At 43.1% G+C, this 27962-nt stretch overlaps 1 protein-coding gene across 2 annotated transcripts; it reads right to left on the bottom strand.

The window, feature by feature from the left end:
- Positions 1-109: 109 nt before the first annotated feature.
- On the bottom strand, positions 110-26270 carry OBI1 (ORC ubiquitin ligase 1). 2 transcript variants are annotated; one of them, XM_068425360.1, is made up of 6 exons: positions 26122-26270; positions 16775-16910; positions 15697-15788; positions 13804-14052; positions 10307-10395; positions 110-2449 (listed from the first exon to the last, which is right to left on the bottom strand). In XM_068425360.1, the coding sequence occupies exons 1-6, from the start codon at positions 26191-26193 to the stop codon at positions 946-948; spliced, it is 2142 nt and encodes a 713-aa protein (XP_068281461.1). In that variant the 5' UTR covers positions 26194-26270; the 3' UTR covers positions 110-945. The 2 variants fall into 2 exon arrangements, with proteins under 2 accessions (XP_068281461.1, XP_068281462.1); XM_068425361.1 differs by lacking the exons at positions 16775-16910; positions 26122-26270 and adding an exon at positions 16609-16666.
- Positions 26271-27962: the final 1692 nt, after the last annotated feature.

Raw genomic sequence — 27962 nt, 5'->3', positions numbered from 1 at the left:
AATAAGCTCACATTTATGTTTTACAAAACTTAGATATTTTCCAAATTATGAAAAAAAAAGTTTCCCCATTCTCTTTTTGCTAATTCAATATTTGAGGCAACATCAAGGATTACAGTGCTTATAACATGTTTTATTCAATTCACATAGAAAAGCATGCAGTATTAATGTAAAATGGTACAGTATTAATGTAAAATGTTCAGTGCACATTAGGTAAACAAGTCATTAGCATACAAACCCATTTTTATGGTCTATACGGGCATATTGAACACATTTAGAATAACAATGCTTTTTGGGAACTAAATTAAAAATTGTGCTTAACTTCAAAAAATACAAGCCCTGTTTGCAGTGTTAAAGAGACATTTTCTAACTGAAGTGCTGTAACCCTGAAAAGAAAGAGGCTGTTACTTTACACCCACTTAAAACAAGAGTTTCAGTACAGTACAGTGCTATGAAACAGTCCAAGCAGCAACATTTCCTCTGGGAGGCAAGTTTTATGGCAAAACTGACATTGTTTTATAGCAGTTTCATGAATCCATAGGATATATAGCTAGTAGCTGCCTTACATGCACAAAATCTAATCTTTAGGAATGGGAAACGTAACCTTTAAAACAAGTTCTTACATAAATGACTGATTTGACAAGACCACTTAAAACTGTCCTGTTCCAGGGAGACATTAGTTGTGCTCACTACTGGAAGATCATATAACCTGAAAACTTAAAAAAACCCACGCAAAACCCCGAAGCAAACAAAATGCCTAGCCAAAGAAAAGAATCTGGAATGGTTCTTCCTAGGAAAGAGCTTATAATGGGCAAGGGAACGTTCAGTTTTCACATAGTCGAAAGACAGGATCAGGTTGCATGGAAGTCATTAAAAATTAAGTTCACCTGTAAATATTAAACATTTGGAGGTTGATGACTTTGAGTCACATTCGATTTCCAAGCAGAGTCAGTTTTTGGTGGTTTTTGATGGACTAGCATTGGAAAGGCTGCTTTGAATTTTCCTCTTGGTTGACTGACTCACATTTTTATTTTTCCTTTCAGCTATAAAGGAAGACACCCAAGGAGGATTAAGCTGATTGTGCAGGTCAGATGACATCTTTAAAAAGCAGGAACCGAACTTTTGTTCCTCAAACAACCTTTGTGAGTTATTGAAGAGTAAACTCTGGGAAAAGTCTCTTTGAAATAAACAGTTTGGAGGTTTGATATCACTAGCCCCTACATTTTGGCCTGTACACAGCGGAAAGTGGTCATTCATATCTAGCTCAGATGGGGAGAGGATGGAAAACGTAGCAGGTTTCCAGCCAGTTCTGTCAACTGCTAGATCGCTTGTCTCTGGACACTTCATACTTTGTTCCTCATTCATCTCTTCCAGTTTCTTCTCAGTTTCATTCAGAAGCTTGGAGCACTCTGTTGACTTTGAAGAATTATCAAGATCGGAAGACTTGAAATTATAGCATGGACTCTTGCTGTTGTCTGATTCAGACATCATTGAGTCCAACTCGGAAATTTTATCGAGGTAGGCAGCATCCATAGATGCCTCACTGGAGGTTCTTGTGCGATTCATTTCAGAAGAGCAAAGAGTATGTAACCTTTTAGGTAAGCAAGAACTTGTTTTATCACTGGACTTTGCTGATGTCTCATCTGACTGACCAGCTACTGAATTTTGCTCTGATTCATCAAAATCTAAGTTCTCAGCAAAATTTGTTGGGCAGGGCCCCCAAAAACCTGATTTTCCTGTAGAAAAACAGTTTAGCTTCTTTTTGCTATTACAGCTGCTTGTACTGTGCTCTGGAGAATCTTTGCTGCAGTCATCTGAAGTGTCACAAAACTCTTCAAATTTCAGTTTTCTCAGGAATGTTGATGGTTTCCTTGCACTTTCTTTTCCATCAGGAGTGTTCAACTGAAGGCGACTGAGAGACAGAAAAGGAGTGCATGGTGGTGGAAGATCATAAAGTTCTTCATCCTTATATGGGGTACATTCCTCAATTTTATTCCACTGCTCTTCTAAGCAGGCATCCATATTTGTAGTATTTTTACCCAGAAGAACATCCTGACATCCTGAAAACAGTTCTTTCTTTGGGGCACACTGGGCATTTGAGCCATTTGAACCATCTTGACTAGAAGAGCTTAAACAAGTTCCACCACTTGTCAGCTGTTCAAGACTGTCAGGACTTTGACTGGTAGTCAAAACTTTTTTTTCCTCACCTTGGGTTTTCAAACACGTCGTATCTTCACTGCTCTCAGCTCCTTTAGCATCTGTGGAAAGTGCTCTCTCACCAACAGCACCCACTGTCTGGGTTCCTTCACCTGCATTTTTCAGCTGTAAAAGCTGACACTCCATTTCTTCTATGTATTTATCACTTCTTTCCAGTGCCTTTTTTAGGCGGTTCATTTCACGTTCACTTTGTTCTACTTTGGACTGAAGTGCAGCTACTGTAAACCTACCAAACCTGCAAGAAGTAAAAAAGAAAGAAAATATTAAGCTGGAAAAAGACATCCTCGTGGTGCTTTGCGAGTTCGTTTCAAGAAAGAACAAAGCTATTAAACACTGTGTTAATTTGAAAACAAAAGTCAGAACTTTTCTCTGCTAGTTATGAAAAAGAATAAATCATCATATATAACGTACAGGTGGAGGTGAGTACCTGAAAGGCCAAAATTAAGCCATTAGTGGTAGTAAGGCAATAACAAGCAGATTACCCTTTCAGGGGCTGGTTCTATCCATTCAACTCAAATATGCATGAAGAATTATCCCCTAAAACAATGGCAAAGATTTATGATAACATTTGAACAGTGGTCCACATCTTGAAATATTTACATTCAATCATTTTCCTACCGTACAGCAGTGTTTTACAATACATTTTTTTACACAATGTCACCTTGTCAAATACAAAATGCCAATATGAAATTCAGAAATTGCAACAGTCCTTTGAAGTGGTTTAAATACTTATATAGACCATTTCAATGACGTTCCCGTTAGATATACAGCTTTTCCTGGGCCATCACATAGACGGTACTTCCACTTACTTCAAAGCTACTTGTTTTTTTGAGCTTTACAACCGGAACAACCTAATTTCTTGCTTGACTCCAATACAAAAAACCTGCCACTTGTGGTTTGTGAAAGTTGTGTGTTTGTGGGGCTTCTAGCTTGAGCACATTTTCAACTGTCAAGATACAGACTTGCCTTCCCCCATCCTCCACCAGCTTTCAAGACTGACCTTCCCCAGAGGGCAGGTGAAGGTTTCAGCTATATGCCCTGACTAATTCTAACCTGTCACTGACAGGTGGGCACCAGGGAATTCTCTGCTCCATCCGAGGCTTTCAATTTACAGAAAGAAAAAACAATTAAAGTTCTGGTATTATTAGGAAGGAGGCAAGGACCTGCAGCCACCCTACAACTCTGACACGTATGGTTTTATATCACAAAGAAATGACAATTCTGTATGTGGGCTTACACTAACCTCCACTTTCCATCTTGCAGCTCCATGTTAGAACACAAGTTTATATCCACTCTTCCAGCACAAACACTGCCTGGAATTTCCACCTTGTTTCTTTGTCTGTCTGTCCTTCCTTCAGCATCTTTCAGAGTCACAGGGAATTCCCATTCCATCCCCTCACTCCTTCGCAAAATGCTCCCATTGCAACCCTCAGACCAGTGAGGTCCGAACGTGGTATATCTGTGGCCTGCGACTATGCTGGCAAAATATCCATGAATCTGTGCATGCATTTCCAGCAAAGAACCGAACTGTATTTTGTTTCTTCCAATACCTGAGCCCAAAGCAGTAGGACACTGCTCAATGCTGACAACTGCAATACAGTTAAGTGGGCAGTTGGGGAAAGGAACAAGGGGTATCACAAGCCCCAAACAAGTTGGGCACAAGCAACCAGATCTACTGACATATTTCACAGCTCAACTGCTTCTGCATATTTAAAGGACTTTGAAGATTTTGGTGTAGATGGTTGGGGACGATTCACACAATGGTCTAAGCTCTTTCACAGCACTGCTACTAGACCACTTTTTAAATCAGATCAGCTTAAGCTTCACACAGTTTTGGTATGTGCCACTCACTGCTTTGTAGACACAAAATGGAAAGGTAGTAGTTTTATATTTAGAATAGGAGTGTTCACTTCGTAAGATTTTTTTTCCCCTAAAAGAAGCTGGCTGCATTGGAACTCTATCGAGGGAAGGACCCCCCCATCTCTGCATTACCTCTACCCAATTACCTTTGTCTTCATAGCAATGAATACATTTGCTTACTCTCTGGGTAACAAGTTTTCTCAATTGATTACAGCCGTTTCTCCATTTCTGGTTGCATGCAAGAGGGAAATGGAAGAAAAGGTGCCCAAGACTTCTCCCTCTTGCCTATGAAACCAGATAAAAGCAGAATCACAGACAGCTCAGGAACGTTTCAATTATATTTTCAGGTGAAGGGGGTTACAGTGAAATAAGCGTCCTCATATACAACACATTTTGGCTTATTCCCTCCTTCAGTAAAAGGAACTCAAGATTTTGGTTTAAGATACTGAAGGAGTCACTGCAGCACAGCAGGGCTCGAGCAAGACCTTTCCTGCTTCCTAGGGTGATTCAAAAGTATTTATTTCCCTTTCTCTAACAGACCTGTTCACACAGCCTTACAGGAGCAAACCTTATGCTCTTAATAAAGGATATAAAAATGATGCAAAAATACAATTTAGCTTAACAGCCAAGTGAGAAATGGGGAAAAATGCTTATGTAAAATAAGCAAGATTTTCTGGGTTCTGCTGTAACAGACACTTTGACATAAAAATTAAACATGTTTACATTTATATGCATACCTGGCAATTCCTTTTTAATGGAAGAATGGTGTAACATGTTTATTTAATGCAAATAGCATTAGTGACAGCCTGAGATTTGCTTATGAGGAAGAAGCACTGTGTTCTCAAGTGCAACTTTTATAACAAGTGTCCTCAGGTTAAAAAAAAATACAGTATGTTGTTCAAAGCCAAACAGCATCACTAATATGTTAATTGTTGCAGAGGGATGTGCTTGGGAATTTTGGTTTTCAGAAATGGAGCATCTGACATGGTGCCTACAAACAGTTACCTCTGCAGTTAATCACCAGAACAGTAGTTGCTTTCTGTTCCTGCTTTGAGATTTGCATGCATGTATTTCTGAAATTTTCAAGGGCATGGATTTTTAAGACAGCCATATTATAATGCACATATTTAAACCAATTACTCCAGATCAGAGCATTACATAAGTCAGACTGACCTGGCAGGTCAGCAGACAGTTTAAAAGACATGCATATTTTGGTTAAAGAAGCCAGAATCCTCACCATCTCCCCAAACCAAACCACTCTCCTAAGAGATCTCCTCTTCCTTTCCCTTCAGATGTACAGTGAGCTCTGCCATAGCCAAAAAGTTATGGTCTGATGATAATAATAGTAGAATGCAGTACAGTTACATGAAAATAAATTAAAGTTCGGCCTGATACTCTACATAAACTATTTTTCCTCAAGTATTTGAACCGTTTCACACTTGGTAACAATTCGATCCATTCTTCAGTAGATGTTAAGGTATTCTGTATACATGTGGTAAAGAGCACTTTTCACACCCTCATGCATGGACAAAGTCTTTTCAGTGTCAGGGTCTTGTTCTTTAGTTGTATCACGTAAACAATGAGTTTGTATCTCACTGCATTTGCTCCAAGTACATCCCCTCTATAGAAAACTGAAAGCCCAAAGAAACTAGTGGTCACTCATAAAGTGAATAGAAGGACATTTCAGGTGGGATTGGGATCCTTCAACACAGACACCTAGTGACATTTTACATGGCCTAAGGTCTTTTACACAACTGCTGGCCTCCAGCTATCACTCTGGGAGGACACAGGTCTCCTATAGGTCCTGTATCACAGTGGCCAGCCCCAGACAGGTGTACTGGATATGTTACAGTGTCTGAGGTGACACTGGATGTCTAGATGAGCACTCAAACCCCATATTTCAGGACCTTTCCTCTGTTAGAGTCCTTCTTCTTGTCCCAGCATTATTCTAACTTGACACCAGTCAGAAAGCTGCAGTCAGCTCTCATGTACAGTGAGCAAGAAGAACAAACATTATAGCTGTAAGTCTGAATAACCTTCTTTCACATTATTCCACTACTGCTCCCTCAGTTATGTTTGAGTACTCCTGAAGCTGTCCATTTAGAAACTGTTTGGGAAGTTTAACAGTCTCTCACTCACAAGAGAATAAATTTCTTCCATTGTTTCTTCTCTTCTTATCTATCAGTTCTGCAAATTCAGCTTTAGAGTTTTATTTTCACATATCAGTGACCACTGACTGTAGCAGGTCTCTCTAGTTGAGTCATTAACTCATATCAATTCAGTTTAAAACCACACAACCTCATACCAGCATTTCTCTTTGCGGATAGTAAGCAGCTGCAGCAAATAGTTTTCCTGTATAACCATTTACAAAAGACTGGGGCTGCAAGGATGCCATGGCAGATGACTCTCCAGTTCTAATCACCTGATTGCCCAGACTGGGGACTGCCCTGTGGCTCAGATACATGAGCACGATCCATCCTCCGAAGAAAACAAAGGATAAGAAGTGAGAAATGACAATGTACAGTCAGGGCTTGTCACAGTTTAAGATCAGGGCAATGCCAGAGTGCACAACCAAACCCAGTCCCATCATTTAGATACACATTTTCACTTTGGTTCTGCAGTTAGATGGGAGGAAAGAGGTAGGAAATCCAAGAACAAAACAGCTGAAAGCCCTACTTGTTTCTACAGCCCTTCTGTGACATCATGTACCAGATGCAGCTGGATGAGAACAAGTTCTGCAGTCATCCTCTACATCAGCTATGAAAGGTGATCTGCAGCAACATCTTGACAATATCCCAGGTTATATACAATTGCCTTAAAAGTGTGACATATTCGCATAGGTACGTTTAAGAAGAAAAAACACACAGTTACTGTCAGATGCAGGCCTTTTCCCAGCAAGAAAGAAAAAAAAAGTCAAGAGATATCTCAAGCATGTTGCTCTATTTAAGGTCTGAAGCCAGGGAAAAAAAAAAAAGAAAGAATCAGTAATGGAATTTGGTTTCACTGAAGAAAAAATCTTGGGTATGGCCTACTACTGCTTTCCATTCTACAGACCAGTTTGGCAGACAGAAAAAAGTGTGCAACTGCTCCTTCTTGAAGGAAGTAGTAGAAACACTTGCTATAGCTAATTTTCTAAGCTTGTAAAAGAACAAGTTATTTTCAATATAAGCAAATACTGAGCAGTAAATCCCCTCCATCGCACAGTTCACAAAGTACAAACCAATCTGAAGGCACATGGCCCTCCTCATGAAATCTCTCCTGAGCATCAGGAAAATCCACCAGAAAGGATTACTTCAGAATAACTACAAAAAAAACACCTGAAACCCCACAAAATCAAGCAGCGAGATCTGAATGTTCTTACCCATCTGCTTAAGGTTTAGATCTTCACACCTGGAGCGGGTGCTTCCTCAGGATTTAATGCTATGACTCAAGAACTCAAAGTTGTTTTGAAGGCTACTAAATAGCATTTTCTCCTATTTATTTTTAAGGCCACACTGCAGCTGATCTTTGAAGATGGGCACTCTGTGACAGCAAGCTTGCGGGGAGGTGAGAATGAAGCCCAGTTTTCTATCAAGGAATATAGCAGCGTTCTTACCCTCTGCACCCTGGACACAGGTTACTAGAAGCCTATTTGCAGGCTCAGTGAAATGCAGACTGAATTAAATAGTCTGGCATGAGTGGAAATATTTGACTTTGATAAAAACTGAATGTTGTGCAGAATGACCTAAAAAGTCAACAGTCTTAGATTTCAGAGTGCAGGTACCTGAAGTCACACATCTAGACAAGATAAACTGTAAAACTGGAGAAAGGGGAAATAAACCCTAAAACAACAACGATAAAACAACTCACAAAACCAGAGAAAAGAGGTAACACAACAATTTTCTGCATGTTACAGATAGTTTTTCAGACTGGGATTTTAACTGGTGGAAGAAATTAAATATTTAGGGAAAAGACTCCTAGGAAGCCTAGAAGTCTGGTTCAAGCTAATTTGAATCTAACCATTCATAAAATACACTATACCCTGGAGTAGATGGACTTGCTAGTTATTTTCCTTCAGGTAAAAAGCAAACATCCCTTTGCCAAAAATGCTTTTAGATCCATTGTGCCTTGCCAATAGACCTAACAGTTTTCTATTTTAAGTAGAGCTGGAAGTAATAGGGCTTTATCATCCTGCAAAACTTAAGTTTTAGAAGTTTTCCTGTTCTGTGTCAGGCAAACAGAAGTCACTGATAATTCCTCAGGAGAAAGAGCAAACAAAGAGCAAGAAACAACCACCGAACACTCAGTCTGATTTGCCTGAGAAATGGGAGAATAACACAGGTTTTTGGTAAGAATCAGAGCAAGAAACCATACCATATATGATGGTATGGTATTCCAGCGAAGGTCTACTCTCAAAAATGTTTCATGAAAAAAAAAAATCTAATCAATCAGCATCATCAATTAAAAAATTGTGCAAAAATCCCTGACATGGCTGCAATATCAATTTTATTGGCATACATGGCATTTTTTCAGCAGGTTTTAATGCATATAAACAAAGAAAAAACAACTCAAGACTATGATAAAAGAAAGTTTTTTATTGACATTTGAAAAAGGCTAATTATATTTTTCCTGTGATGTCAGAGGTAGAGTCTGTGTTACAAAGGGATCATTTACCTGCTATCAGTGTTTCCTTTGCTATAAAGCAAAGCCTATTAAAATAATTCAGGTTGTGATATTTAGCTCCAGTGTCATCATGCACAAAATTAACTACATTTGGGATAAAGGAACTGAATACTGACAAATCCTTTCAAAAAGAATTCCATACAAGTTTTAGTTAGATATCTAACCAGTTGTTTAAGCATGAATCCATACCTGACACTCTGAAGCTAAGAAATACATGACAAATGGAACAATGGTGGTGACACTAAATTACAAAGATCCAGTCCGGTAGCTATTTTAAACTGCACTAGAGAGCCATTCATAAACTTTTTTCCAAAAATTACCTTCTGGACAATTCTGAATACAGTACACTGAAATAACTGCACTGGCAAGTCAGTGTACCTGCACAGAAAAGATGTCCACCTGATACCAGTAACGCACATTCCAGTTAGATGATCTGGTCTCTTCTAGCTCTTCTTTTCTAGGATGTATTTAGTTACATCTATTTAATTTTCAAGTTTGCCATCCTTGCCAACTTGCTCTCGAATCTTACGGGAAAAGATACTCCATGCCATTAAAGCCCTCTCCATTGCCAATACCTTAAACAGGGCTCTATCTCCCTTATTAGGGGACTTCAGGGCAGAATGTACTTTTATGCATTTAAAAGCATAGGACAAGGATCATGCATCTTCTTTCCTGTGGTCTTGAATGACAAGCAGTCTGGCAAGCAAGCTCTCTATAAGGATGACTTTCATCTTCCAGCAAGTAAGTTGTGAACTAGAGCAAAATCCAGGGAGCTCTCTTCACACATTACACGGTACCCCTCAATTCCCTTCCTCAAAAGCACCATATAAACCTTTGGCCAATGCTGCTCTTAGCTTTCCAAGTTCTAAACCAATCAGAGAAAAAAGGTAAAAAAACAATGAAAGAAAGGAACACAACTTTAAAAACATGAACATATCGCTTCCCAAAGTACTTCCAAGGAGAGGTACTTAGCACACAGCTGTAATCAGTGTGGCAAAGTTTCTGCTTTTTGAGGTCATTGTCACTGACGTTTTAATGGTTTAAGACCAAGTACTAAACACAGGTGTCAGTTCTGGGAACCATGTTCTCATGCTGCAGAAGCTTGATTCTACATATTTTGCCCAGACACAAAGCTATCAGGGACTTTCCTTGAACAGGGAGCCTAAGTCCCTGAAGGCAGCAAAAGGAAGAACAAAACAAAACAAATACAAACAACGAGAACCTCTGCGCTCAGTAACAGACCTTCTACTTTGACCATATACCAGATTTAGAAATTTCCCAATAACAAAAATAAGTTAACTGTAGAATTCAACTAATAAATTCATTCCTTCCATATTGGCCAGATAATGCAAGGAATAGCACTTGTAGTCATGTCATATTCCTTCACTGTAGACTTGCTGCTATTCTGTACGCTGCATTTGACACCCAAGTCTATGAGGATAAAAATTCCAAAGTCTACCTGGAGACACACATGTAACACCACATACACCACCACAGTTTTAGGTTAAAGTCCTACAACAGTTAAACAGTTTATAAATAAAATATGGTAGCTTTTAAAACATTCACATACTTTTGGGGTGATCTACTATCAACTTCAGCTTTTAGTCGCAAATTCTCTGTTAAAAGGCTATTGTTTTCCATGCTCAGTTTCTTATTTGCCTAAGGAAAAGAAAAGGAAAAAAATAAGTATACAGTAAAACAGAAATGACTTCTAATATTTATAGGACAAGCTGTTTCTCCTTTTTAAAGAGACAGAACTAGAAATGTGAAGGCAGGAAACAGCCTTCAGACAGGGCCACCACTTAAAAATCACCATGGGAAATGGCTTGCAAAACCGAATAGTGAACAGACATTTTTTATTTATATTCCCAAAATACATCGCAAGTGTCCTATCTAGGGAAATAAACACAGCTATGTTAAGTTAGTACAGAAAGTCATTAAGGAGATGTACTAATGGCAATTCCATGTTTTTTTTTTTTCGACATGACTAAATACGTTAAGTACATTAACATTACAATGTGCAGGTATCAGCAAAACTAATGTTGAACAGCTTCCTCCATTCCAAGTGAGAGTAAGATTACTTTGGGGTTTTTTTGCTTGTTTTTAAAGCATAGTTATAGATGTTAATCCATTACGACAAGCTATTTGCAGTCTTTCTTCACTTTCTTCCAGGACATTGTGATTAAGACTCCTGATTCACAACCCTTCTTATTCCTTGAATTGAGGTCAATTCCTTCTTCTCAGTTCAGCAGACACCCTTGTTAACAAGATACTTCCTATAAACAGAAGTTTTCCTGCTGCCATGTTTCAGAACAACAAAGCCACCATCCTAACAAGTAGAAAATACTCTTTGCACTTCACAGTCTGCTCAATCTCTGTATGCTAAAAACAGCACCACCAGTCCAGGACTCGTAATTCATAGCCTTAATTAGACGATGCTTCCACTGTGTAATAGAAGTGTGATCTAGAGTTAGATCTGAAGAAGGAGCTATGCAACTGGGCTCAAGAGTGAAATGTATGTTTTCAGAAGCATCAAACAGTGCAAGAAGAGAGGCGGAAAACTCTAAATGCTTATACAAATATCCCCAGCAACCTCCCAAGTTGAGGCTAAGACTGTCGGGGGTAGGAGGAATGGAGCAGAAAAAAAAAAACAAAACACCACCACCACCCCCCCTACCCACAATGACCACAATATTCCTAGGGACAGAAAGAGTAAATTGAGACTTCTGGTAAAGAAGGAATGGGAAGGGTGAGCCCAGGGCTTTGGGGCCTGAACATCAACTAATTGGCATTTAAAAAATAAAAAAACAAAAAACTGTCCTGAAAGCAATGAGTAAGAATCCAGGACACCTCACTTTCAAAGGAGCATCAAACCATTTGACAAGATGGCCAAGACATTTCTCTGTTTCCAGAGACAGTTCCCCCAGCCACACAATCAAACAGAAAATTGCACAACTTGTGTAGAGTTGGTAGGTAGGGCATCCACCTGGCACACGTCAAGGCAGGACTGAATCTCTTTGGTGTCTTTCTTCCAGACAGTGCTCTACCCTCCAAGCCAGTAATCTGCAAGGGATCCTCACTTGCAGCACAACGTCTAGATTAATGAGTTCATGTAACCACATTACTAATGAATGTACATTGTCTAGTATTTCTGCTACTGGGTTTGTATCACCACTTCCATACTCATTATGACTCCACTCAAAGTAATGATGCCTACTTTGGGAGTTTCTGCTCTAGGATATTAAATGATAAAGGTGGCTGCTATTTCCTGACTCACTCTGGTTTTAAAAAGAAAGTGATGGCAACCACATTTTCTGATGGACCCTGTCTCACTGGGAAGCGATGGGTGGTTGAAGCTCCTGGGTCAGGTACTTTAGTCGATAAGAAGGTTTCTGGTTCCAGATTGAGTGTATATGGGAAAGAGGTCTTGCTGTTCGGACTGGGGTTGGTCAGTGCACGCTTAGAAGTGAAACAAGGTGTAAAAGAAGAGACAAGTGACCTTAGGTACTTCTGGAATTTAGCAGCTGTTGAACAGATGGGAAGGGAGTGTTGGACTCTGTGATCTTAAAGGTCTTTTCAAACCTAAATGATTCTATGATCATTTAAGGACCTAAATGATTCTACGATCATTTAAGTTTAAGACTTGGTCCCTAAAACCGATTTAAATCTCTATTTGTATCTAACCCTTAATCAAATTCAGAGACCCCATAAACTTAAACCCCTTTTCTTGCTAAGGCTGAAGTTATATTGAAAAAACCCCAAACACACCCCTCCCTCTGTCCCTGCTATATTTTTCTTTTCACTTACCTAGGGAAAAAGTTAAAAACCTTAGTCACCACAAAAAAAAAAAAAAAAAAAAAAAAAAAAAAAAGAGGCAGCACAGCTTAACTTTACAGAAAAAAAAACCCCAAAATTAGGCAGACAAGAACTCCTTGCTGCGAATCCCTTTTTACCACTACAAGTGTCTCTGTGGCTCCTGGGATCCTCTTAAGAGGGCAGAAGATGTGTCCCAGCCTGTAAAGTTGAAGTCTGAGTCTAGCTAAGCTATTGAAAAAGCTAATTACGGAAACTCAGTTTATTCCTTTTAGTGTTTATCACACAGTCGAATCAGGGCCACAATTTGCGTTAGACTACACAGAGGCAAACCTAGAAGTGTCCCATTAACAACAACAGAATGGCAGAACAGTATAACGTGGGCCTCTGAGTCTGCAGCGCAGGAAAACTGTTTCTTTAAAAACACTTTTAATGCTTACAACGGAAAAAAATGTCCTAAACGCAAAACGCTTTGGTTTTGTAGGAGGCAACCCAGGATTGTTAATGGAAGAAAAAAAGGCAGCATTTTGAATAAAAGCAAGTCCAGTTCTCTCCCCTTTGCCTTCCAAATTAATCTTGAAATTTCACTACTCTTCAACGTCTGAGGTGATCCTTCTCATGCCTGCAGGTAGATTTTGCAAGATATTTTTGTTTAAATGTATTTTCACATGACTTATCTTCTGCACCCCTCCTTCTGCAGTATCAGGGTTTTTTTTTATATTACATTCAAGATGTACAAAAAAAGCTGCAGGTTTCCAGTATAGGATCTACTGGTCATAAAATGCTGAAGCTTGTCTATTTTCGGTCAAAGGGTCAAGTTACTCTGTCTCAGCAAATTGCACCAAAAATATCGGCTATCAGGGAGGGCAATAGTGCAAAATCTGCCTCAGCCAACTGTACTGTGTTTGGCCATTGAATGTTGTAAAACAGATGTATTATATAGATTATTGCAAGCCTGAAAAATCTGTCATCAATACTGATGACAAGTGCTACTATAATCCAATTACCCAGTCATAGAGTGACAGAGGAGTTGAAGAAGAGTCACACACAAGACTCACTAGAACAAGCAATAACATCTGACACTTGCAAAGGCTATATGGAAATACTGTGATAACACCAAGAGTCACCAGAATTCAATTTTTTCCTCTTTCTTCTGGATCTATGAAGTACCCAGAGGTCATGCTGGCTCTCCCTCCCATTTAACTAACACGAGACATGTACACTACAAGATAGCTGAAGAAGTGTATTTATTACCTCCTTTAGCTTTTCCACATTATCCATCACTTTTTCACATATATCATTGGCAGCTTTCAGCTTTTTGCTCCATTCCTCTGGGGTTTCTGGGCCACTGGTACTTGCTTTATTTGCTGACTGGCTAGTTTCCTCATTTTGGCAAGACAAAGCTGATGCTGTAGGATCCAGAAGAGATTTCATCTGTGTCTGTAAACTGAGATTTTTACCTCTCAGATCTTCCACTTCTTTTTGCAGGGATTCTATTTCATCCTAAAGGTGTCAGAAATTCACAGGCATTAAAATAATGCGCAAGATTAATTAAATAATACTGGCAAGTTCCCACAGCACTTTAAAAACATGGGTTCTGGCAAGCCCAGATGCATGCCTTCACTTACACATATATCTAAGCACGCTTACATATTGTGCTCTAGGCAGGATTTTAATCAACCTGCACACTTGAGCATAGTGAAGGTTTTAGTGAAGGGAATCCCTTGACTACATAAAGGACCCTGAACAAACTGGCGGGCAGACCAAAAGCTTCAAAGCATTCAGCAACACGAATCTATTATTAGGGCACTCTGTGGGAGGATTTCCTGTATCAAGAGTGTTCTTAAGGTTGTCCTCTGCTGACTCATTTGCTGTTATTCGAGAATGTTTCTCTCATATCATTCTGAAACATCACATGTTCAGATGCTGAAAGTCTCAAGATTCAAAATGGACAGAACACTGCCTGGAAGAGGCTGCTCCAGCAACACAAAAGTAGCAACATCTTAGGAAAGACTCGCAAAACGCAAAGAATAAAGCTCTTAGCTGTATCAGTCTGAAGCCACAGAGAAGCAAAAACCTTCAAAAGCCTGTTGTTAAAGGGATAAAAGAAATAATTTCTCCTGAAAACGTCTTCTACACTGTTCCTCAACTTAAATAATTGAGTTGCTCAAGGTCAGATTACTAAAGGAGGCCATATATGGCATTTACATAAATCCAAGGCATATTTGCACGAATAATCAAGCTTTTTTTTTTTCCCCCCCCAGCATGAGAACAACCATTTTAAATTTAGTTTTTTTGAAGAGATTTATGTTACCCTATGCCTATCTGTGTGATTTTGGAGTTGATTCAACAGAAAGGCAGGAAACCTCCTTTTCCTGACTCCTTCTTTCATAGAGGATGAAAGAAGCTGAGCTACACGCAAGGTTGTTGTAAAAGACAACCCTTACTTCCCCAGTGTTAAGGATAGATACAGTGTCCGTTTCCTTTCTCTCCTTCTCCTCCCTGAGATGGGTTTCCTTGCAAAATATGTGATGTCTTCACACTGCTGCTACTAAGGAAACAACAGCTGAGAAAACAAACTAAGCATATTCCTTATTAACACTTTTTCACCTTGTTCCTAGGAGAATATTTTTCCAGCAGGAGAGTGGAGGTAAAACTTCCAAGCATTCACTCACTTTCAGAAAACAATAAAGCAACAGTGATAAGAATTAACCTATGCCAGAGGTAACAATAAGCAATATTCTTTAAGAAGAAATTTAGTCTCCCTGAGCAACAGGGAATTACTTCAGAAAATGTTTGCACTTGTATCAAAGACAAAACAAAAAGCTCCCAACATCTAATATGCATAACGAAAACCCTCTGATACCACCTGGGGGTGGAATTTCCACAAAACTATAGAATTGGCTGTACTTGGCTACCTGTAGCATAGAAAGAATATCATGACTTCAGCAGCACCACTTCAAGCACCAGCTTGAAGTAACCTTAGCCAGAAGGTGGGATTTTAATGCAGCTGAGTTTCATGTAGATCCAGTATAAACCTTTACTCAAATTAAAACCAATGGGACTCAAAGCAAAAGGACCAGTTGTATACAGTACTTTAACAGTTACAGTTCATCTGGAAAGTCACAACCCTCCCCATGTCCTTACCTCATATTCTTTGTGGAGCAATTCAAGCCTTGTTTTACGTAGGTGTTTTCTGACTGTCGGACTAAACATAGCATCACGTTCACTCGTTCCTCCTAAAGAAGCACAGGATGAAAGAAACACTAATACTGTTTCTTTTTCAGTCAGTTCAATACCAGCAATCCACCTTACAGTGCTTTTCATATTATCAACTACAAATACAGCTAATATTGGACCAGTCTACTACCATGGGAGATTTAAAGTCTTCATTTTCAGAACAGGTTAAACAGGAGTATCTATTAGTGATGTTTAGAAGTCAAAATCCTGCCTCACAGCAGGAAGACAATTTTTGAATTTTTCAACTTTGTATTTTCCTTCACAGAATCCTACCTTATTTAAGACTATACCATTAAAACAGAGCTAAGTGGGTTGGGGGGTGGAAATCAAGCATACATTTTATTAGTACAAGATAGTGTAAGTTTCTAAAGTGAGATTGTTCAGATATATTTTTCTCTCAGAACCGAATAGCAGACCTGACATTTTATGTCAAATAAAGATCATAGTACTTCCTAGCTCTGGGGAAGTTCAGATCCTCATTCAGGTGTTGTAGCTTTGTCTTATTTCTGTTCTAAGAGACATTTTCTTAAAAATAAAGCAAAAGAGAGAAAATGGTTAACAAAACAAACAAACAACAAAAAAAAAAGAAAAAAGACCACATACTCATTCAAGATTCTGAATTTAAGTACACTATTTCTCAGGTAAATGCTATTCTCTTAGGTTGCAATGCACAGGTAGAGCACTTCAAGCAAGATGTATTTTTTTCAGTTAAAGGCACCGTCCAATTAAGATTTAAAAAACAATCACTAGAGCTGTGGGGTACTTGCTGCCTTTGAATAATCTAGCCATGAATATACACATAATCTTTGGAATTTTTACCTTGCAGCTATTATGTATGCTTCCGGAAAGATTTAAAGTCAGATCTTCCTTAGACGCTGGTAAAAAAAAACACAGGAAAAAATATCCAGACATCTTTGGACTCAAAAGAATCTCTCCCAGTAAGTAAACACCAGAAAGTTATTTCTTAGCCTGAAGTTGTCCTTACCTATAATTTCCTTGCAAGGATTTTCAGGTGTGATGGGAATCCTGCAAGCTGGGCACTGATTATTGTTCTTCAGCCACACTTCAATACAAATGGAACAGAAAACATGGTTGTTGACACAGACGACCGGGTGACGGACCTTGTAGTATTAAGGGGGGGAAAAAAAAAGAAAACAGAAAGACACTATGAATACTTTACAACTCTTTCAGGTAACAGAACGTGAAAATACACTACTCTATCTCTCAGTGCAAGTCTGGTCTTGCATGAAAGAGACACTGTTGTTTCACAGGGCTAGCTAGGAGTGTCCTCCTGACTCCCAACACCAAACTTCCCTATTATTGAAGGCACCAAAGCTATAACCATTTTTGCAAAACTAAGGTCCTTGATTCCAAGAGCTCATTAATATGCAGTGTGGCAGGCACCCTTCCTTCACCCCACAACCTCCAAGAACTGCAGCCAGCCACTCCAGTGAAATGCGTTCACCGCCCTAGGTAGAAGGAGACCAAAATACATCCACTAACTGATTTCCAAAAGTGAGGGAGGGGTGGATTGCTCCTGGCCACAAACTAACACTTTGCCTTGGAAGAGGTGTCAGTGAAACAGATAGCATTACAGATTAACTCTAGCCTGCACATAATCAGCTTCATGGAAATCAGCTTTAAAAAGGATAAGGGCCAAAACCACAGAACAGAAACATGAACCAGCAATCACTAATTCAAGCCTCCTGCTAGAGATGCATTGCTACTAAATAAGTCATTACCCAAGAATGGGGCAGCTAACTGAAGGATTAAATATTCCAATCAGACACAGATACTTTCAAGAAGATCTCCCCCCCCTTCCAAAACAGCAGAGTACACAAACTTTTAGAAAATACTAATGACAATGCATTATCCTTTCTTGTCATTTAACTATAAACCCTGTTTGAAAGTAAGTGTGCATAGAAGGACCAAATATGATACGGAAGAAAAAGACTTTCCCCTATATCTATGGCTTATTGCAGCTTCTGTTACAGCTCACTGTAACACATGCTCTCACATCTCTTAAGACTTAACATTAGTATCTGTGTTAGGAGTCTTAGAAATAACTATTTGTTTTTCCTCCATCCCTTTCTTTGCCCAAGAAAGGTGTTCTGAGACACAGAAGTATCAGTATCTATTAGATTCTACTGTGTTGCACTTAAAACCCAAGTTCAAGAGAATCCTTTCAGCTTGAAAAGAAGTCCTCATCATCCCCAAGATCTTCCTTTTTCATTCTATCAGTAAAGTAGTCAAACTAAAAAGGAAAAATGAAATGTTAGCAGGGAGAAGCAAGTAACTGGCAAGGACAGCCAATAACCACTTGGGAAAACAGATTAGATGTGTCCTGTAGTAATCATACCCATACAATCTAGTGTTCCACAAGCTAAAAACTAAGTGTTTTACGACTGAAATACACATGGATCTGAATTAAGGTCCAGTTTTGTCAGCTGCTTTTCCAGTTTACTATCTATGCCTCTGTCACATTACAAGACTCACAGTATTTTTAAAACCTCCAATATGACAGTCTTGGGAGCCAAAGGATTTATCAATACACAAAGAGAAACTCAAGTTACCGAAGGTGTGAATGGAGAGAGACTAAGTGATTTCTTAAAGTGTCTGCACACTTTCACCTCTAATTAAGGAGGCTTTTTTTTGTGATTAATGCAAGCATTAGCACACCAATGCTTTGGAAACATTTAAATCTTTCCCACCAGCAGCTAGAAGAAAAAAAAAGCCAACTTTTTCCTCTAGCCATACTTCTTTCTTCCTCAAAAGCAGCCTGAGAACAGTTATGTGGCTGGCGATGACAGGATACAGAGCAGAATAACATAAAATAATCCAAACAGGGAAAGACATTTCAGGAGTGCAGGTCTCCCCTCTGGGGAGCAAGAGACCCTCAGTTACCCCAAACCTGACATGGAAGCGCACTTCTTGCAAGTGAATGATTACTCCATATCTCTAGCAAAATAGCAAGTCACATTTATTACTCTCCAGGGTACAGTCCTTCTGATTTACACACCTTTACAAGTTTCATTTCAGGGCTGAGGTTTATACTTGTTGTTGGCTCAGGATCCACACAAAGCAATCCATGCGACAACAGCAGAAGCCGCTGTTGAAATGTCACACAACAGCTGGGGGTGCCACTGCCCCTCACCGAGTCCCCGAGCCACTGACTGTGACAAGCCCAGGGGGTGAGGGATCACAACATACTCATTACTAAAAAAGCATTTCTCTTGACTTACAGCACAGTTTCAGTTCCTTAATCGACCATAATGTCTAGAAAGACTACAGCTTATTTGAGAAGGCTCGATCAGCTAGGTGACTTTGAGTAACTTCCTAATTTTTCCCCCACACGTAACGCGATTCCTATGCAGACCAAAATCTATGTACACATCTATGTCACTTTAAAGGCACTTCTGGACCTTCAAGCAGCATTAACAGAGGAGCAGGTGCATGGAAAAGCAGGTACGCTGGTACCTCTGAAGAAATCCCCAGACATCCTAGGGGGTTTCAATGCACACAGAACTGTGTGTCCAAGCCCAAGCAAACTGTCAACATCAAAACCAACAGGAGAGACCTTCAGTCATTCTAGGACAAGTAAACCTAACGGCCCGATGCAGATGGCTTCTGATCTGCTCGCTATTTATGAATACAGGTATGTTAGAAGACAGCCCAGACTGTGTTAAAAGAACATTCACGTAACAAACATGAAATTTATCCAAGCAATTAACTCTTATTATAAATGGTTATTTGCACATCTTGCCAATACACTTTATGACACTGTTCACAAATGGGCTAATGTTCCCCCCAGCCCCCCAAGACTTCTGCTTCATTAAGAACAATGAGTGGTTGACATTACTGAATAAGCTTCTCTTCAATATCTTTTTTTTATCCCCTTACCATTATGCATGGTGAATAGTTTCTATTCTGCAGTCACTCCTTTGAAAATTTTGCAGAGATAGCAAGAGGTACATTCTGATTGTAGGGTGGGCCTTCCACTCCATTTGAAGCCTATGCTACAAACCATGGAAGTATTAGAATATGTCAGCCCTCCATGACACTTTTTGCTCCCCCCTACAAGATAGGATAAAACTGCAAGACTCTTTCCTTAATTTAAACTAAGTAACTTTTTCTCCTTCTAACCTTACTGTTGAGAAGAGCTTTTTCTTATGAAGTTTTTCAATGAAGTTCCAAGCTAGAGACAAAGATATGTATTAAGAAAAGGACAGCCAGGCTGTCAGCTTTGGCAAAATTTAAACAGCTTTAAGCATCTAAAAAGGAAAGCATTCAAATACTTGTAGTACAGAGATCACCAGTAGATGAACTTATATAATGTTAATGTATTACCTCAGTGCAAGATACCAAGTAAGAAGAGTGTGGAAATCTCTTCCAGTACAAACTCAGGAACATCAATTCCTGGCCGACTCCAGGAAAGAAATGGAAGTATGAAACAGTGGCCTGAAATAACCCAGTGGCTTTATAGCAAAATATGAGCTAATACCTAACGAATCAATCAAGTTATATTGCATATATTGCATGCCAGTCGGCAACAGCGGCAGCAGCGGCAGCGACTGAGGTCAGTGCGGGGCGAGGCGAGATCGGGCAGTATCGGGCGGTTTTCATACTTTGGGCCCCCCGAGCAGCAGCCCCGAGCTGCTTTCCCCTGGACCCGGAAGTTCCCGGCAACGAATCAGGAGAGGGGGGGGCGTAACACCACCCCCTGTCGATCAGGTGATAAGGAGCCTCTGGGAGAACAGGGACTAGTCCCTGCCCAGAGGGGAGAGGGGGAGTCAGCAGTGACTGGGTGTGTCCCAGGGCGGGGGAGGCCACAGCCGTTTGCAGCTCGTTGGAGAGGGCGCTGACTCCCTCCCAGTGCACAAGGCGAGGAAGGTGCCAAGGAGCTGTGAACTAGCCAAGCTGTGAAGGCGCCAAGGAGCTGTGAACCAGGGGTGTCACCAACAGGTATTTCCCAGCTCAGTGAAAGAACAATGGTCTCCACCCGGCGGAAGAAGACCAAAATGGATGTGGGAACCCAGACAGAGCTCCCATGGAAGGAGGCGATGGTGCAGGTTGCAGGCTGCAGGGAATGCTACACCATCTCTGTGGGGACAGGGGGCTGTGTGCACTGTGAGCAAGTAGATGATCTGCTTGGCCGAGCAGCACAGCTGCAAAGCCAGGTTGAAAGGCTTCAAGCCGAAGTAGAAAGGCTTAGGAGCATTCGGGAGGCTGAAATGGAGACAGACTGGTGGAGCCAGGCTCTGCCCTCCCTGCAACAAAAATGGGAGCACCTGCCGGAGAGCTCCCAGGATCGAGGGACCCCTGTACTCTGACCCTCTCAGGTGGAAAACAATAACCTAGAGGAGAGGAGTGAGTGGAGGCAAGTCTATGGCTGTGGCAAAAGGTGAGTGCCCTCCTTGCCTACCTTGCCTCCACAGGTGCCTCTGAGCAATAGATATGAAGCCCTAGTGGAATACAGCTGGTCCAATGGGGATGTGGTGGAGAAGCAACCTATATCAGAGGTCCCACCACAGTCAGAAAAACCTGACAGGCGTATAGCTGCCTCCTCCACAAGGAAGAAGAGAAGAGTTTTAGTGGTTGGAGACTCCTTCCTAAAGGGAACTGAGGGCCCAATATGCAGAGCTGACCCCCATCACAGGGAGGTCTGCAGTCTGGAGCCCGAATCAGGGATATCACCAGGAAACTCCCCAACCTGGTGAAGGCCACAGACTACTACCCCCTGCTGATCTTCCAGACAGGTGGGGAAGAAGCTGCATCCCATAGTCTGAGGGGGATGAAGAGACTACAAGGCCCTAGGACGGTTGGTGAAAGAGTCTGGGGCACAAGTTGTTTTCTCCTCCCTCCTTCCATTTTCAGGTGATGACATGGGATGGAATAATAGGATTCTCTCTATAAATGCCTGGCTACGAGACTGGTGCTACAGGCAGGGCTTTGGGTTCTTTGATAATGGCTGGTTTTATAAGACACCAGGCGTGACGGTAATACATGGGAAAGGTTTATGTTGTAGGGGCAAAAGGGTTCTGGGACAGGAATTAGCAGGGCTCATTCGGAGAGCTTTAAACTAGATTCGAAGGGGGATGGGGTAGTAGCTGGGCTTGCACCACTGGGGCAACGCTCTAGTGTTGAGGTAGACCAGGAGGCCTCCCATCCCCCTGGGGTGAAATCGGTGTGCTCAGCTCGCTCCCTGAAATGCCTGTACACCAATGCACGCAGCATGGGGAATAAACAGGAGGAGTTGGAAATCTGTGTTCGGTCGGGGGGGCTATGATCTAGTGGCAATTACAGAGACTGGTGGGAGGCCTCGCATGACTGGAATGTGGTCATGGATGGCTATGTCCTGTTCAGGAAAGACAGGCCACTAAGGAGAAGTGGTGGAGTTGCTCTTTATGTGAGTGAGCAGCTAGAATGTATTGAGTTCTGTCTAGGGGCAGATCAGGAGCGAGTTGAGAGTTTGTGGGTGCGAATTAAGGGGCAGGCTGGCAGGGGTGATACTGTTGTGGGTGTCTATTACAGGCCACCGGATCAGGATGAGGAGGGTGATGAGGCCTTCTACAGGCAGCTGAGAGCAGTCTCACAATTACAGGGCCTGGTTGTTGTGGGGGATTTCAACTACCCTGATATTTGCTGGGAGGCCTACTCAGCCAGCCATCCTCAGTCCAGGAGGTTCCTCCAGTGTGTTGATGATAACTTTCTGATGCAAATGGTGGATGAGCCAACTAGGAGAGGAGCACTGCTGGATCTTATCCTCACTAACGAGGAGGGTCTGGCTGAAGAGGTGAAGGTTGAGGGCAGCCTTGGTTGTAGTGACCATGAGATGGTAGAGTTCAGGATCTCATGTGGCAGGAACAGAATAGCTAGCAGAATCACAACCCTGGACTTCAGGAGGGCCAACTTTGGCCTTTTCAAGCAATTGCTAGGGGAAATCCCATGGGACAGGGTACTAGAAGCTAAGGGGGCCCAAGATAGTTAGTTAGCATTCAAGGACTGCTTCTTCCGAGCTCAAGATCAGAGCATCCCAACAGGTAGGAAGTCAAGGAAGGGTACCAGGAGACCTGCATGGTTGAACAGGGAACTGCTGGGCAAACTCAAGTGGAAGAGGAGGGTGTACAGATCATGGAAGGAGGGGCTGGTCACTTGGGAGGAATAGAAGTCTGTTGTCAGAGGATGTAGGGAGGCAACTAGGAAAGCTAAGGCCTCCTTGGAATTAAACCTTGCAAGAGAGGTCAAGGACAACAGAAAGGGCTTCTTCAAATACATTGCAGGTAAAGCCAACACTAGAGGCAATGTAGGCCCACTGATGAATGAGGTGGGGGCCCTGGAGACAGAGGATAAGAAGAAGGCAGAGTTACTGAATGCCGCCTTTGCCTCTGTCTATACTGCTGGAGGCTGTCCTGAGGAGCCCCGGACCCCTGAGGCCCCAGAAGAAGTCAGGATAGAGGAGGAATCTGTCTTGGTAGATGAGGGCTGGGTCAGGGACCAATTAAGCAACCTGGACGTCCATAAATCCATGGGCCCTGATGGGATGCACCCGTGGGTGCTGAGGGAGCTGGCGGAAGTCATTGCTAGGCCACTCTCCATCATCTTTGCTAAGTCGTGGGCAACGGCAGAGGTGCCTCAGGACTGGAGGAAAGCGAATGTCACTCCAGTCTTCAAAAAGGGCAAGAAGGAGGACCCGGGTAACTATAGACCGGTCAGCCTCACCTCCATCCCCGGAAAGGTGATGGAACAACTTGTCCTTGGTGCTGTCTCTAGGCACATCAAGGATAGGGGGATCATTAGGGGCACTCAGCATGGCTTCACCAACGGGAAGTCATGCTTAACCAACTTGATAGCCTTTTATGAGGACATAACCCAGTGGATAGATGATGGTAAAGCTGTGGATGTGGTCTATCTCGATTTCAGTAAAGCGTTTGACACTGTCTCCCACAGCATCCTCGCAGCTAAACTGAGGAAGTGTGGTCTGGATGATCGGGTAGTGAGATGGATTGTGAACTGGCTGAAGGAAAGAAGCCAGAGAGTGTTGGTCAATGGGACAGAGTCCAGTTGGAGGCCTGTGTCTAGCGGAGTCCCTCAAGGGTCGGTACTGGGACCAGTTCTATTCAATATATTCATTAATGACTTGGATGAGGGAATAGAGTGCACTGTCAGCAAGTTCGCTGATGACACAAAACTGGGAGGAGTGGCTGACACACCGGAAGGCTGCGCAGCCATTCAGAGAGACCTGGACAGGCTGGAGAGTTGGGCGGGGAGAAACTTAATGAAATACAACAAGGGCAAGTGTAGAGTCCTGCATCTGGGCAAGAACAACCCCATGTACCAGTACAAGTTGGGGACAGACCTGTTGGAGAGCAGTGTAGGGGAAAGGGACCTGGGGGTCCTAGTGGACAGCAGGATGACCATGAGCCAGCAGTGTGCCCTTGTGGCCAAGAAGGCCAATGGCATTCTGGGGTGTATTAGAAGGGGTGTGTTTAGCAGGTCAAGAGAGGTTCTCCTCCCCCTCTACTCTGCCCTGGTGAGGCCGCATCTGGAATATTGTGTCCAGTTCTGGGCCCCTCAGTTCAAGAAGGACAGGGAACTGCTAGAGAGAGTCCAGCGCAGAGCCACAAAGATGATTAAGGGAGTGGAACATCTCCCTTATGAGGAGAGGCTGAGGGAGCTGGGTCTCTTTAGCTTAGAGAAGAGGAGACTGAGGTGTGACCTCATTAATGTTTATAAATATGTAAAGGGCAAGTGTCAAGAGGATGGAGCCAGGCTCTTCTCAGTGACATCCCTTGACAGGACAAGGGGCAATGGGTGCAAGCTGGAACACAGGAGGTTCCACGTAAATATGAGGAAAAACTTCTTTACGGTGAGGGTGACTGAACACTGGAACAGGCTGCCCAGAGAGGTTGTGGAGTCTCCTTCTCTGGAGACATTCAAAACCCGCCTGGACGCGTTCCTGTGTGATATGGTCTAGGCAATCCTGCTCTGGCAGGGGGATTGGACTAGATGATCTTTTGAGGTCCCTTCCAATCCCTAACATTCTGTGATTCTGTGAAGTGTTTAGATTAGAAAGTCGCTAGGATCAGATTCAAATAACAAACACACTGTCAGTTTATTTTTGCTCTCCTCTTTTTCGAGAGTATCCACTCTGCATTACAGACACAGTAAATTTCTGTTCTCCTCCATTTTCATTAAACAGATAAATAGGAAAGGAGAGGTAACAGGATCACAGCCAGGAAGTCTTGCTCGGCTTCCACAGAAAAGCCAAGAAATGAGTAAACATGGTTGCTCAAAGCCAAGTTGCTTAACTCTCTGTCACAGTTAAGACAGTTGAGAAAAGGGAGATGTGTGACCACTTTCACTACCAGCGCTACACCTTTATACATCAAACGCGCCTATTCTTTTGTTATCAGTCCCGCAGAAAAGGTCTCGGAGTAAAGGCTACATGAGGTAGAAAGAAACTGGACAGTAAATGCCAGAGTACAAACATAAAAGGCTATTTCTTCTCTTGTAATCAGTGTTGTGCTTTAAGAGGTTTGTTTTGTTTTGGAGAGCAAGGAAACGAGAAAGAAAAAAAAAAAAGCAGCGAGGAATGCGCAAAGAATTTGAGAAGCAATTAGTGACAGCTATGAAATTAGCTCTGGGGCTTTTAGAGAAGAACAGACTACCAAGAGCCCTCCGCTTCCCGAGGGACAAGAGAAAGGGACTGAGAAAGGGTCAGAGAGAGGAAACGGAAACAACTTCCCCAGGCTGCTGCAGTTCTCTCAACGCTTTTTAAATCCACTCGGTTACACCCCCCCCCCCCCTTTGTTTCGCTTGTCCTTTACGACACAGCACCGCGCTCAAACACAACCTCACCCAGTATTTTAAAACAAGATTATCCTACTGACACTGGAATTAAAAACAAACCTTAAAAACCTTCACCCTGGGAAGCCACACACCCACATTTCGGCGCGGGGGCGACCTCGGGCCCTCAGCCCCCTCTAACAGCCCCCGGGAGGCTCCCGGTTCCCACCGTCCCAACAGTGGCAGCCGGGAATAGCCCCCCTCCCCCGGGTGACAGGATCCCCTCCCCGAGGCGGGACCCCTCACCACCCCGAGGAGAACAACCACCCCCCTCGGAGACCCCACACTTTCTTCCCAGCGCGCAGCCGCAGCCCCTTAGAGGAGAGAAACCCGGTGCAGTCAGGCCTGTGGGGCCGGCGGGGCTCCCCCCCCCGCGCAGCCGCCGGCCGGAGCGGGCCGGGCCGGACCTTCCCCCCCACCGCGTACCCACCACCGGGCCGCCCTCAGGCGGGGGCTGAGGGGGAAGGACAGCGGCGGCGCCTTTACCTTCCCCAGGCAGATGTGGCAGGTGATGGGCAGCGTGAGGGACAACGTGACGCTCGGCCCGTGCTGCGCCATCGCGGCGGCCCAGCCCGTCCCGGTTCTGCCAGCACGGAAGTCCCTCAAGCAGGCGACCGGTAACGGCAGCGGCCCCCACCGCCAGCCCCCGCTACGGCAAGCCGGCGAGGCCAAGCCGCCGCCCGGCGGAGGGAAGGGAGGCGGTGCACGTTTTTTGCAGCGTTCCCCTGGAGGACGGGCGGGAGCCGCGGCCCCATTACGCCGCCGGCGGCCCCGTTACGCGGCCGGGCCTTTTGCAGTGGCGGGGGTCAGCGGCGGCTCGCCGAGGAGGTGGCCTGGGGGGCCCGGGGAGTTTTTGGCCGACGCGTGGCCTTCTTGAGAGGGGAAACACAGCCCTCGGTAAAGGGCCTTTGCTGGAAGAGGCCCACGCGGTTACAAGGTCTCTCCTTTCTCCTTCTAAACCTACCCCTCGCTCAGGTTTCGTTGTGCTGAATTAAATAAACCGGCTGTTATAATCCTGTTAATTCCCCCGAGTCTTCCTCTGCGCTTGTTCCCGTGTCCCTTTTTTTTTTAACTACTCCAAAATATGATACAGCAAATGGGAACACATTCCAGGGGAAACTCCTGGGGCACAAGCCCCACTTTCCCCACCGCCTCGCGACCGGCTGCAGCAGCCCGTACCCGGCACCACCCTGCATCACCCCTCGGCTCCCACGCTGCCCTCCCGCTGCGCTTGTGGCTCAGCCAAAATCCCTCGCTTCTTGGCCCAAAGCCTCGCCTGTCAGCTCAGGTGGGATTTTCACAGCCCACGCGGCTGTGACTTCGAGGGCAACAAGGAAATGAAGACTGCGATAAGCTCCTAAGCCCTGCGAGTGCCGTGTGTGGAGGCCCTTGCCTAATGATGCCTGATGGAAGATCCTGTCCTGATCCATGGAAACTGAGGGGCCAAATCCACAGATGAAAACTCGCGTCTGCCGCTCAGCTTGTTCCGATGACTCTCCAAATCATGGAGCCTGGTGTTGCGCTTTCCGAGCTGCCGGAGGGCAGCTGGGAAGCGGTGCTGGTGGGACGGGAGGCTCCTAGGAGTCTGCTCGCTTGACCTCAGTCCCAGGATTCCTGTAGTTTCTTGTAAATGCGCCACAGCATGCTGAAAATTATAGACCTGAGTGATTTAACATTGCGCTGCATGATAAATGCTTAGAATGCTGAGCAGCTAATTCAAACAAGCGTAAGGTTGTGGATGCAATGATTAACAAGGAAAGTATCTTAGGCCGACATAGCAGAGTTGCATGAATGCATTTCAATTTGATATAGGTAAGTTGCTGCAAATAAAGCGAGCAAACTAATCCATGGTGACATTACAGTGTAGACAAGCCTACCAGCTTTGATGGTAACGTATCCTTAGGTGGGAAAGGACAGATTTGAATAAGGTGTGCTTGATAAAGATTGAGTATTCACGTATTAAAACACAACACCTTTTAGGAAATTTCAGAAAAACTGATTTAATGTCAAGCACAAAACCAATTGGCAACATGATGGAAATACCGTTAGTTGTAATAAGCTGGAGTGAGCGGACATCCACTGTGAGGAGATGGTTTCAGTCCTGGCACGATTGACCTGCCATTTAGGTAGGAGGGTGCTCAGAGCATTTTTTGCAAGAGAAATGTAAAATTATTGAGTTTTGAGCTTTAAAGAGAACCACTGGAGCCTGAAATTCATTGAGTGTATTTATCGTGCAGCCAGCGAACTGCACAGGAATGCAGTGAATCCCTGTTATTTATCTTTCTTAGCTTTATTTTTATATTGACTTTTATTGAAAAAAAAAGTGA

This window comes from Nyctibius grandis, chromosome 2, assembly GCF_013368605.1.
Source record: "Nyctibius grandis isolate bNycGra1 chromosome 2, bNycGra1.pri, whole genome shotgun sequence".
Lineage (NCBI taxonomy): Eukaryota > Metazoa > Chordata > Aves > Nyctibiiformes > Nyctibiidae > Nyctibius > Nyctibius grandis.
The sequence above is the reverse complement of the archived record's forward strand: the minus strand, read 5'-3'. Positions and strand labels throughout refer to the sequence as shown.

Excerpts from the sequence above, each read along its gene's own strand:
- OBI1 (XM_068425360.1), bottom strand. The coding sequence starts at position 26,193 with ATGGCGCAGCACGGGCCGAGCGTCACGTTGTCCCTCACGCTGCCCATC. Across the intron at positions 16,911-26,121 it reads GCCACATCTGCCTGGGGAAG|GTCCGTCACCCGGTCGTCTG; the intron begins GTAAAGGCGCCG and ends TAATACTACAAG. Across the intron at positions 14,053-15,696 it reads TGCTCCACAAAGAATATGAG|GATGAAATAGAATCCCTGCA; the intron begins GTAAGGACATGG and ends TGACACCTTTAG.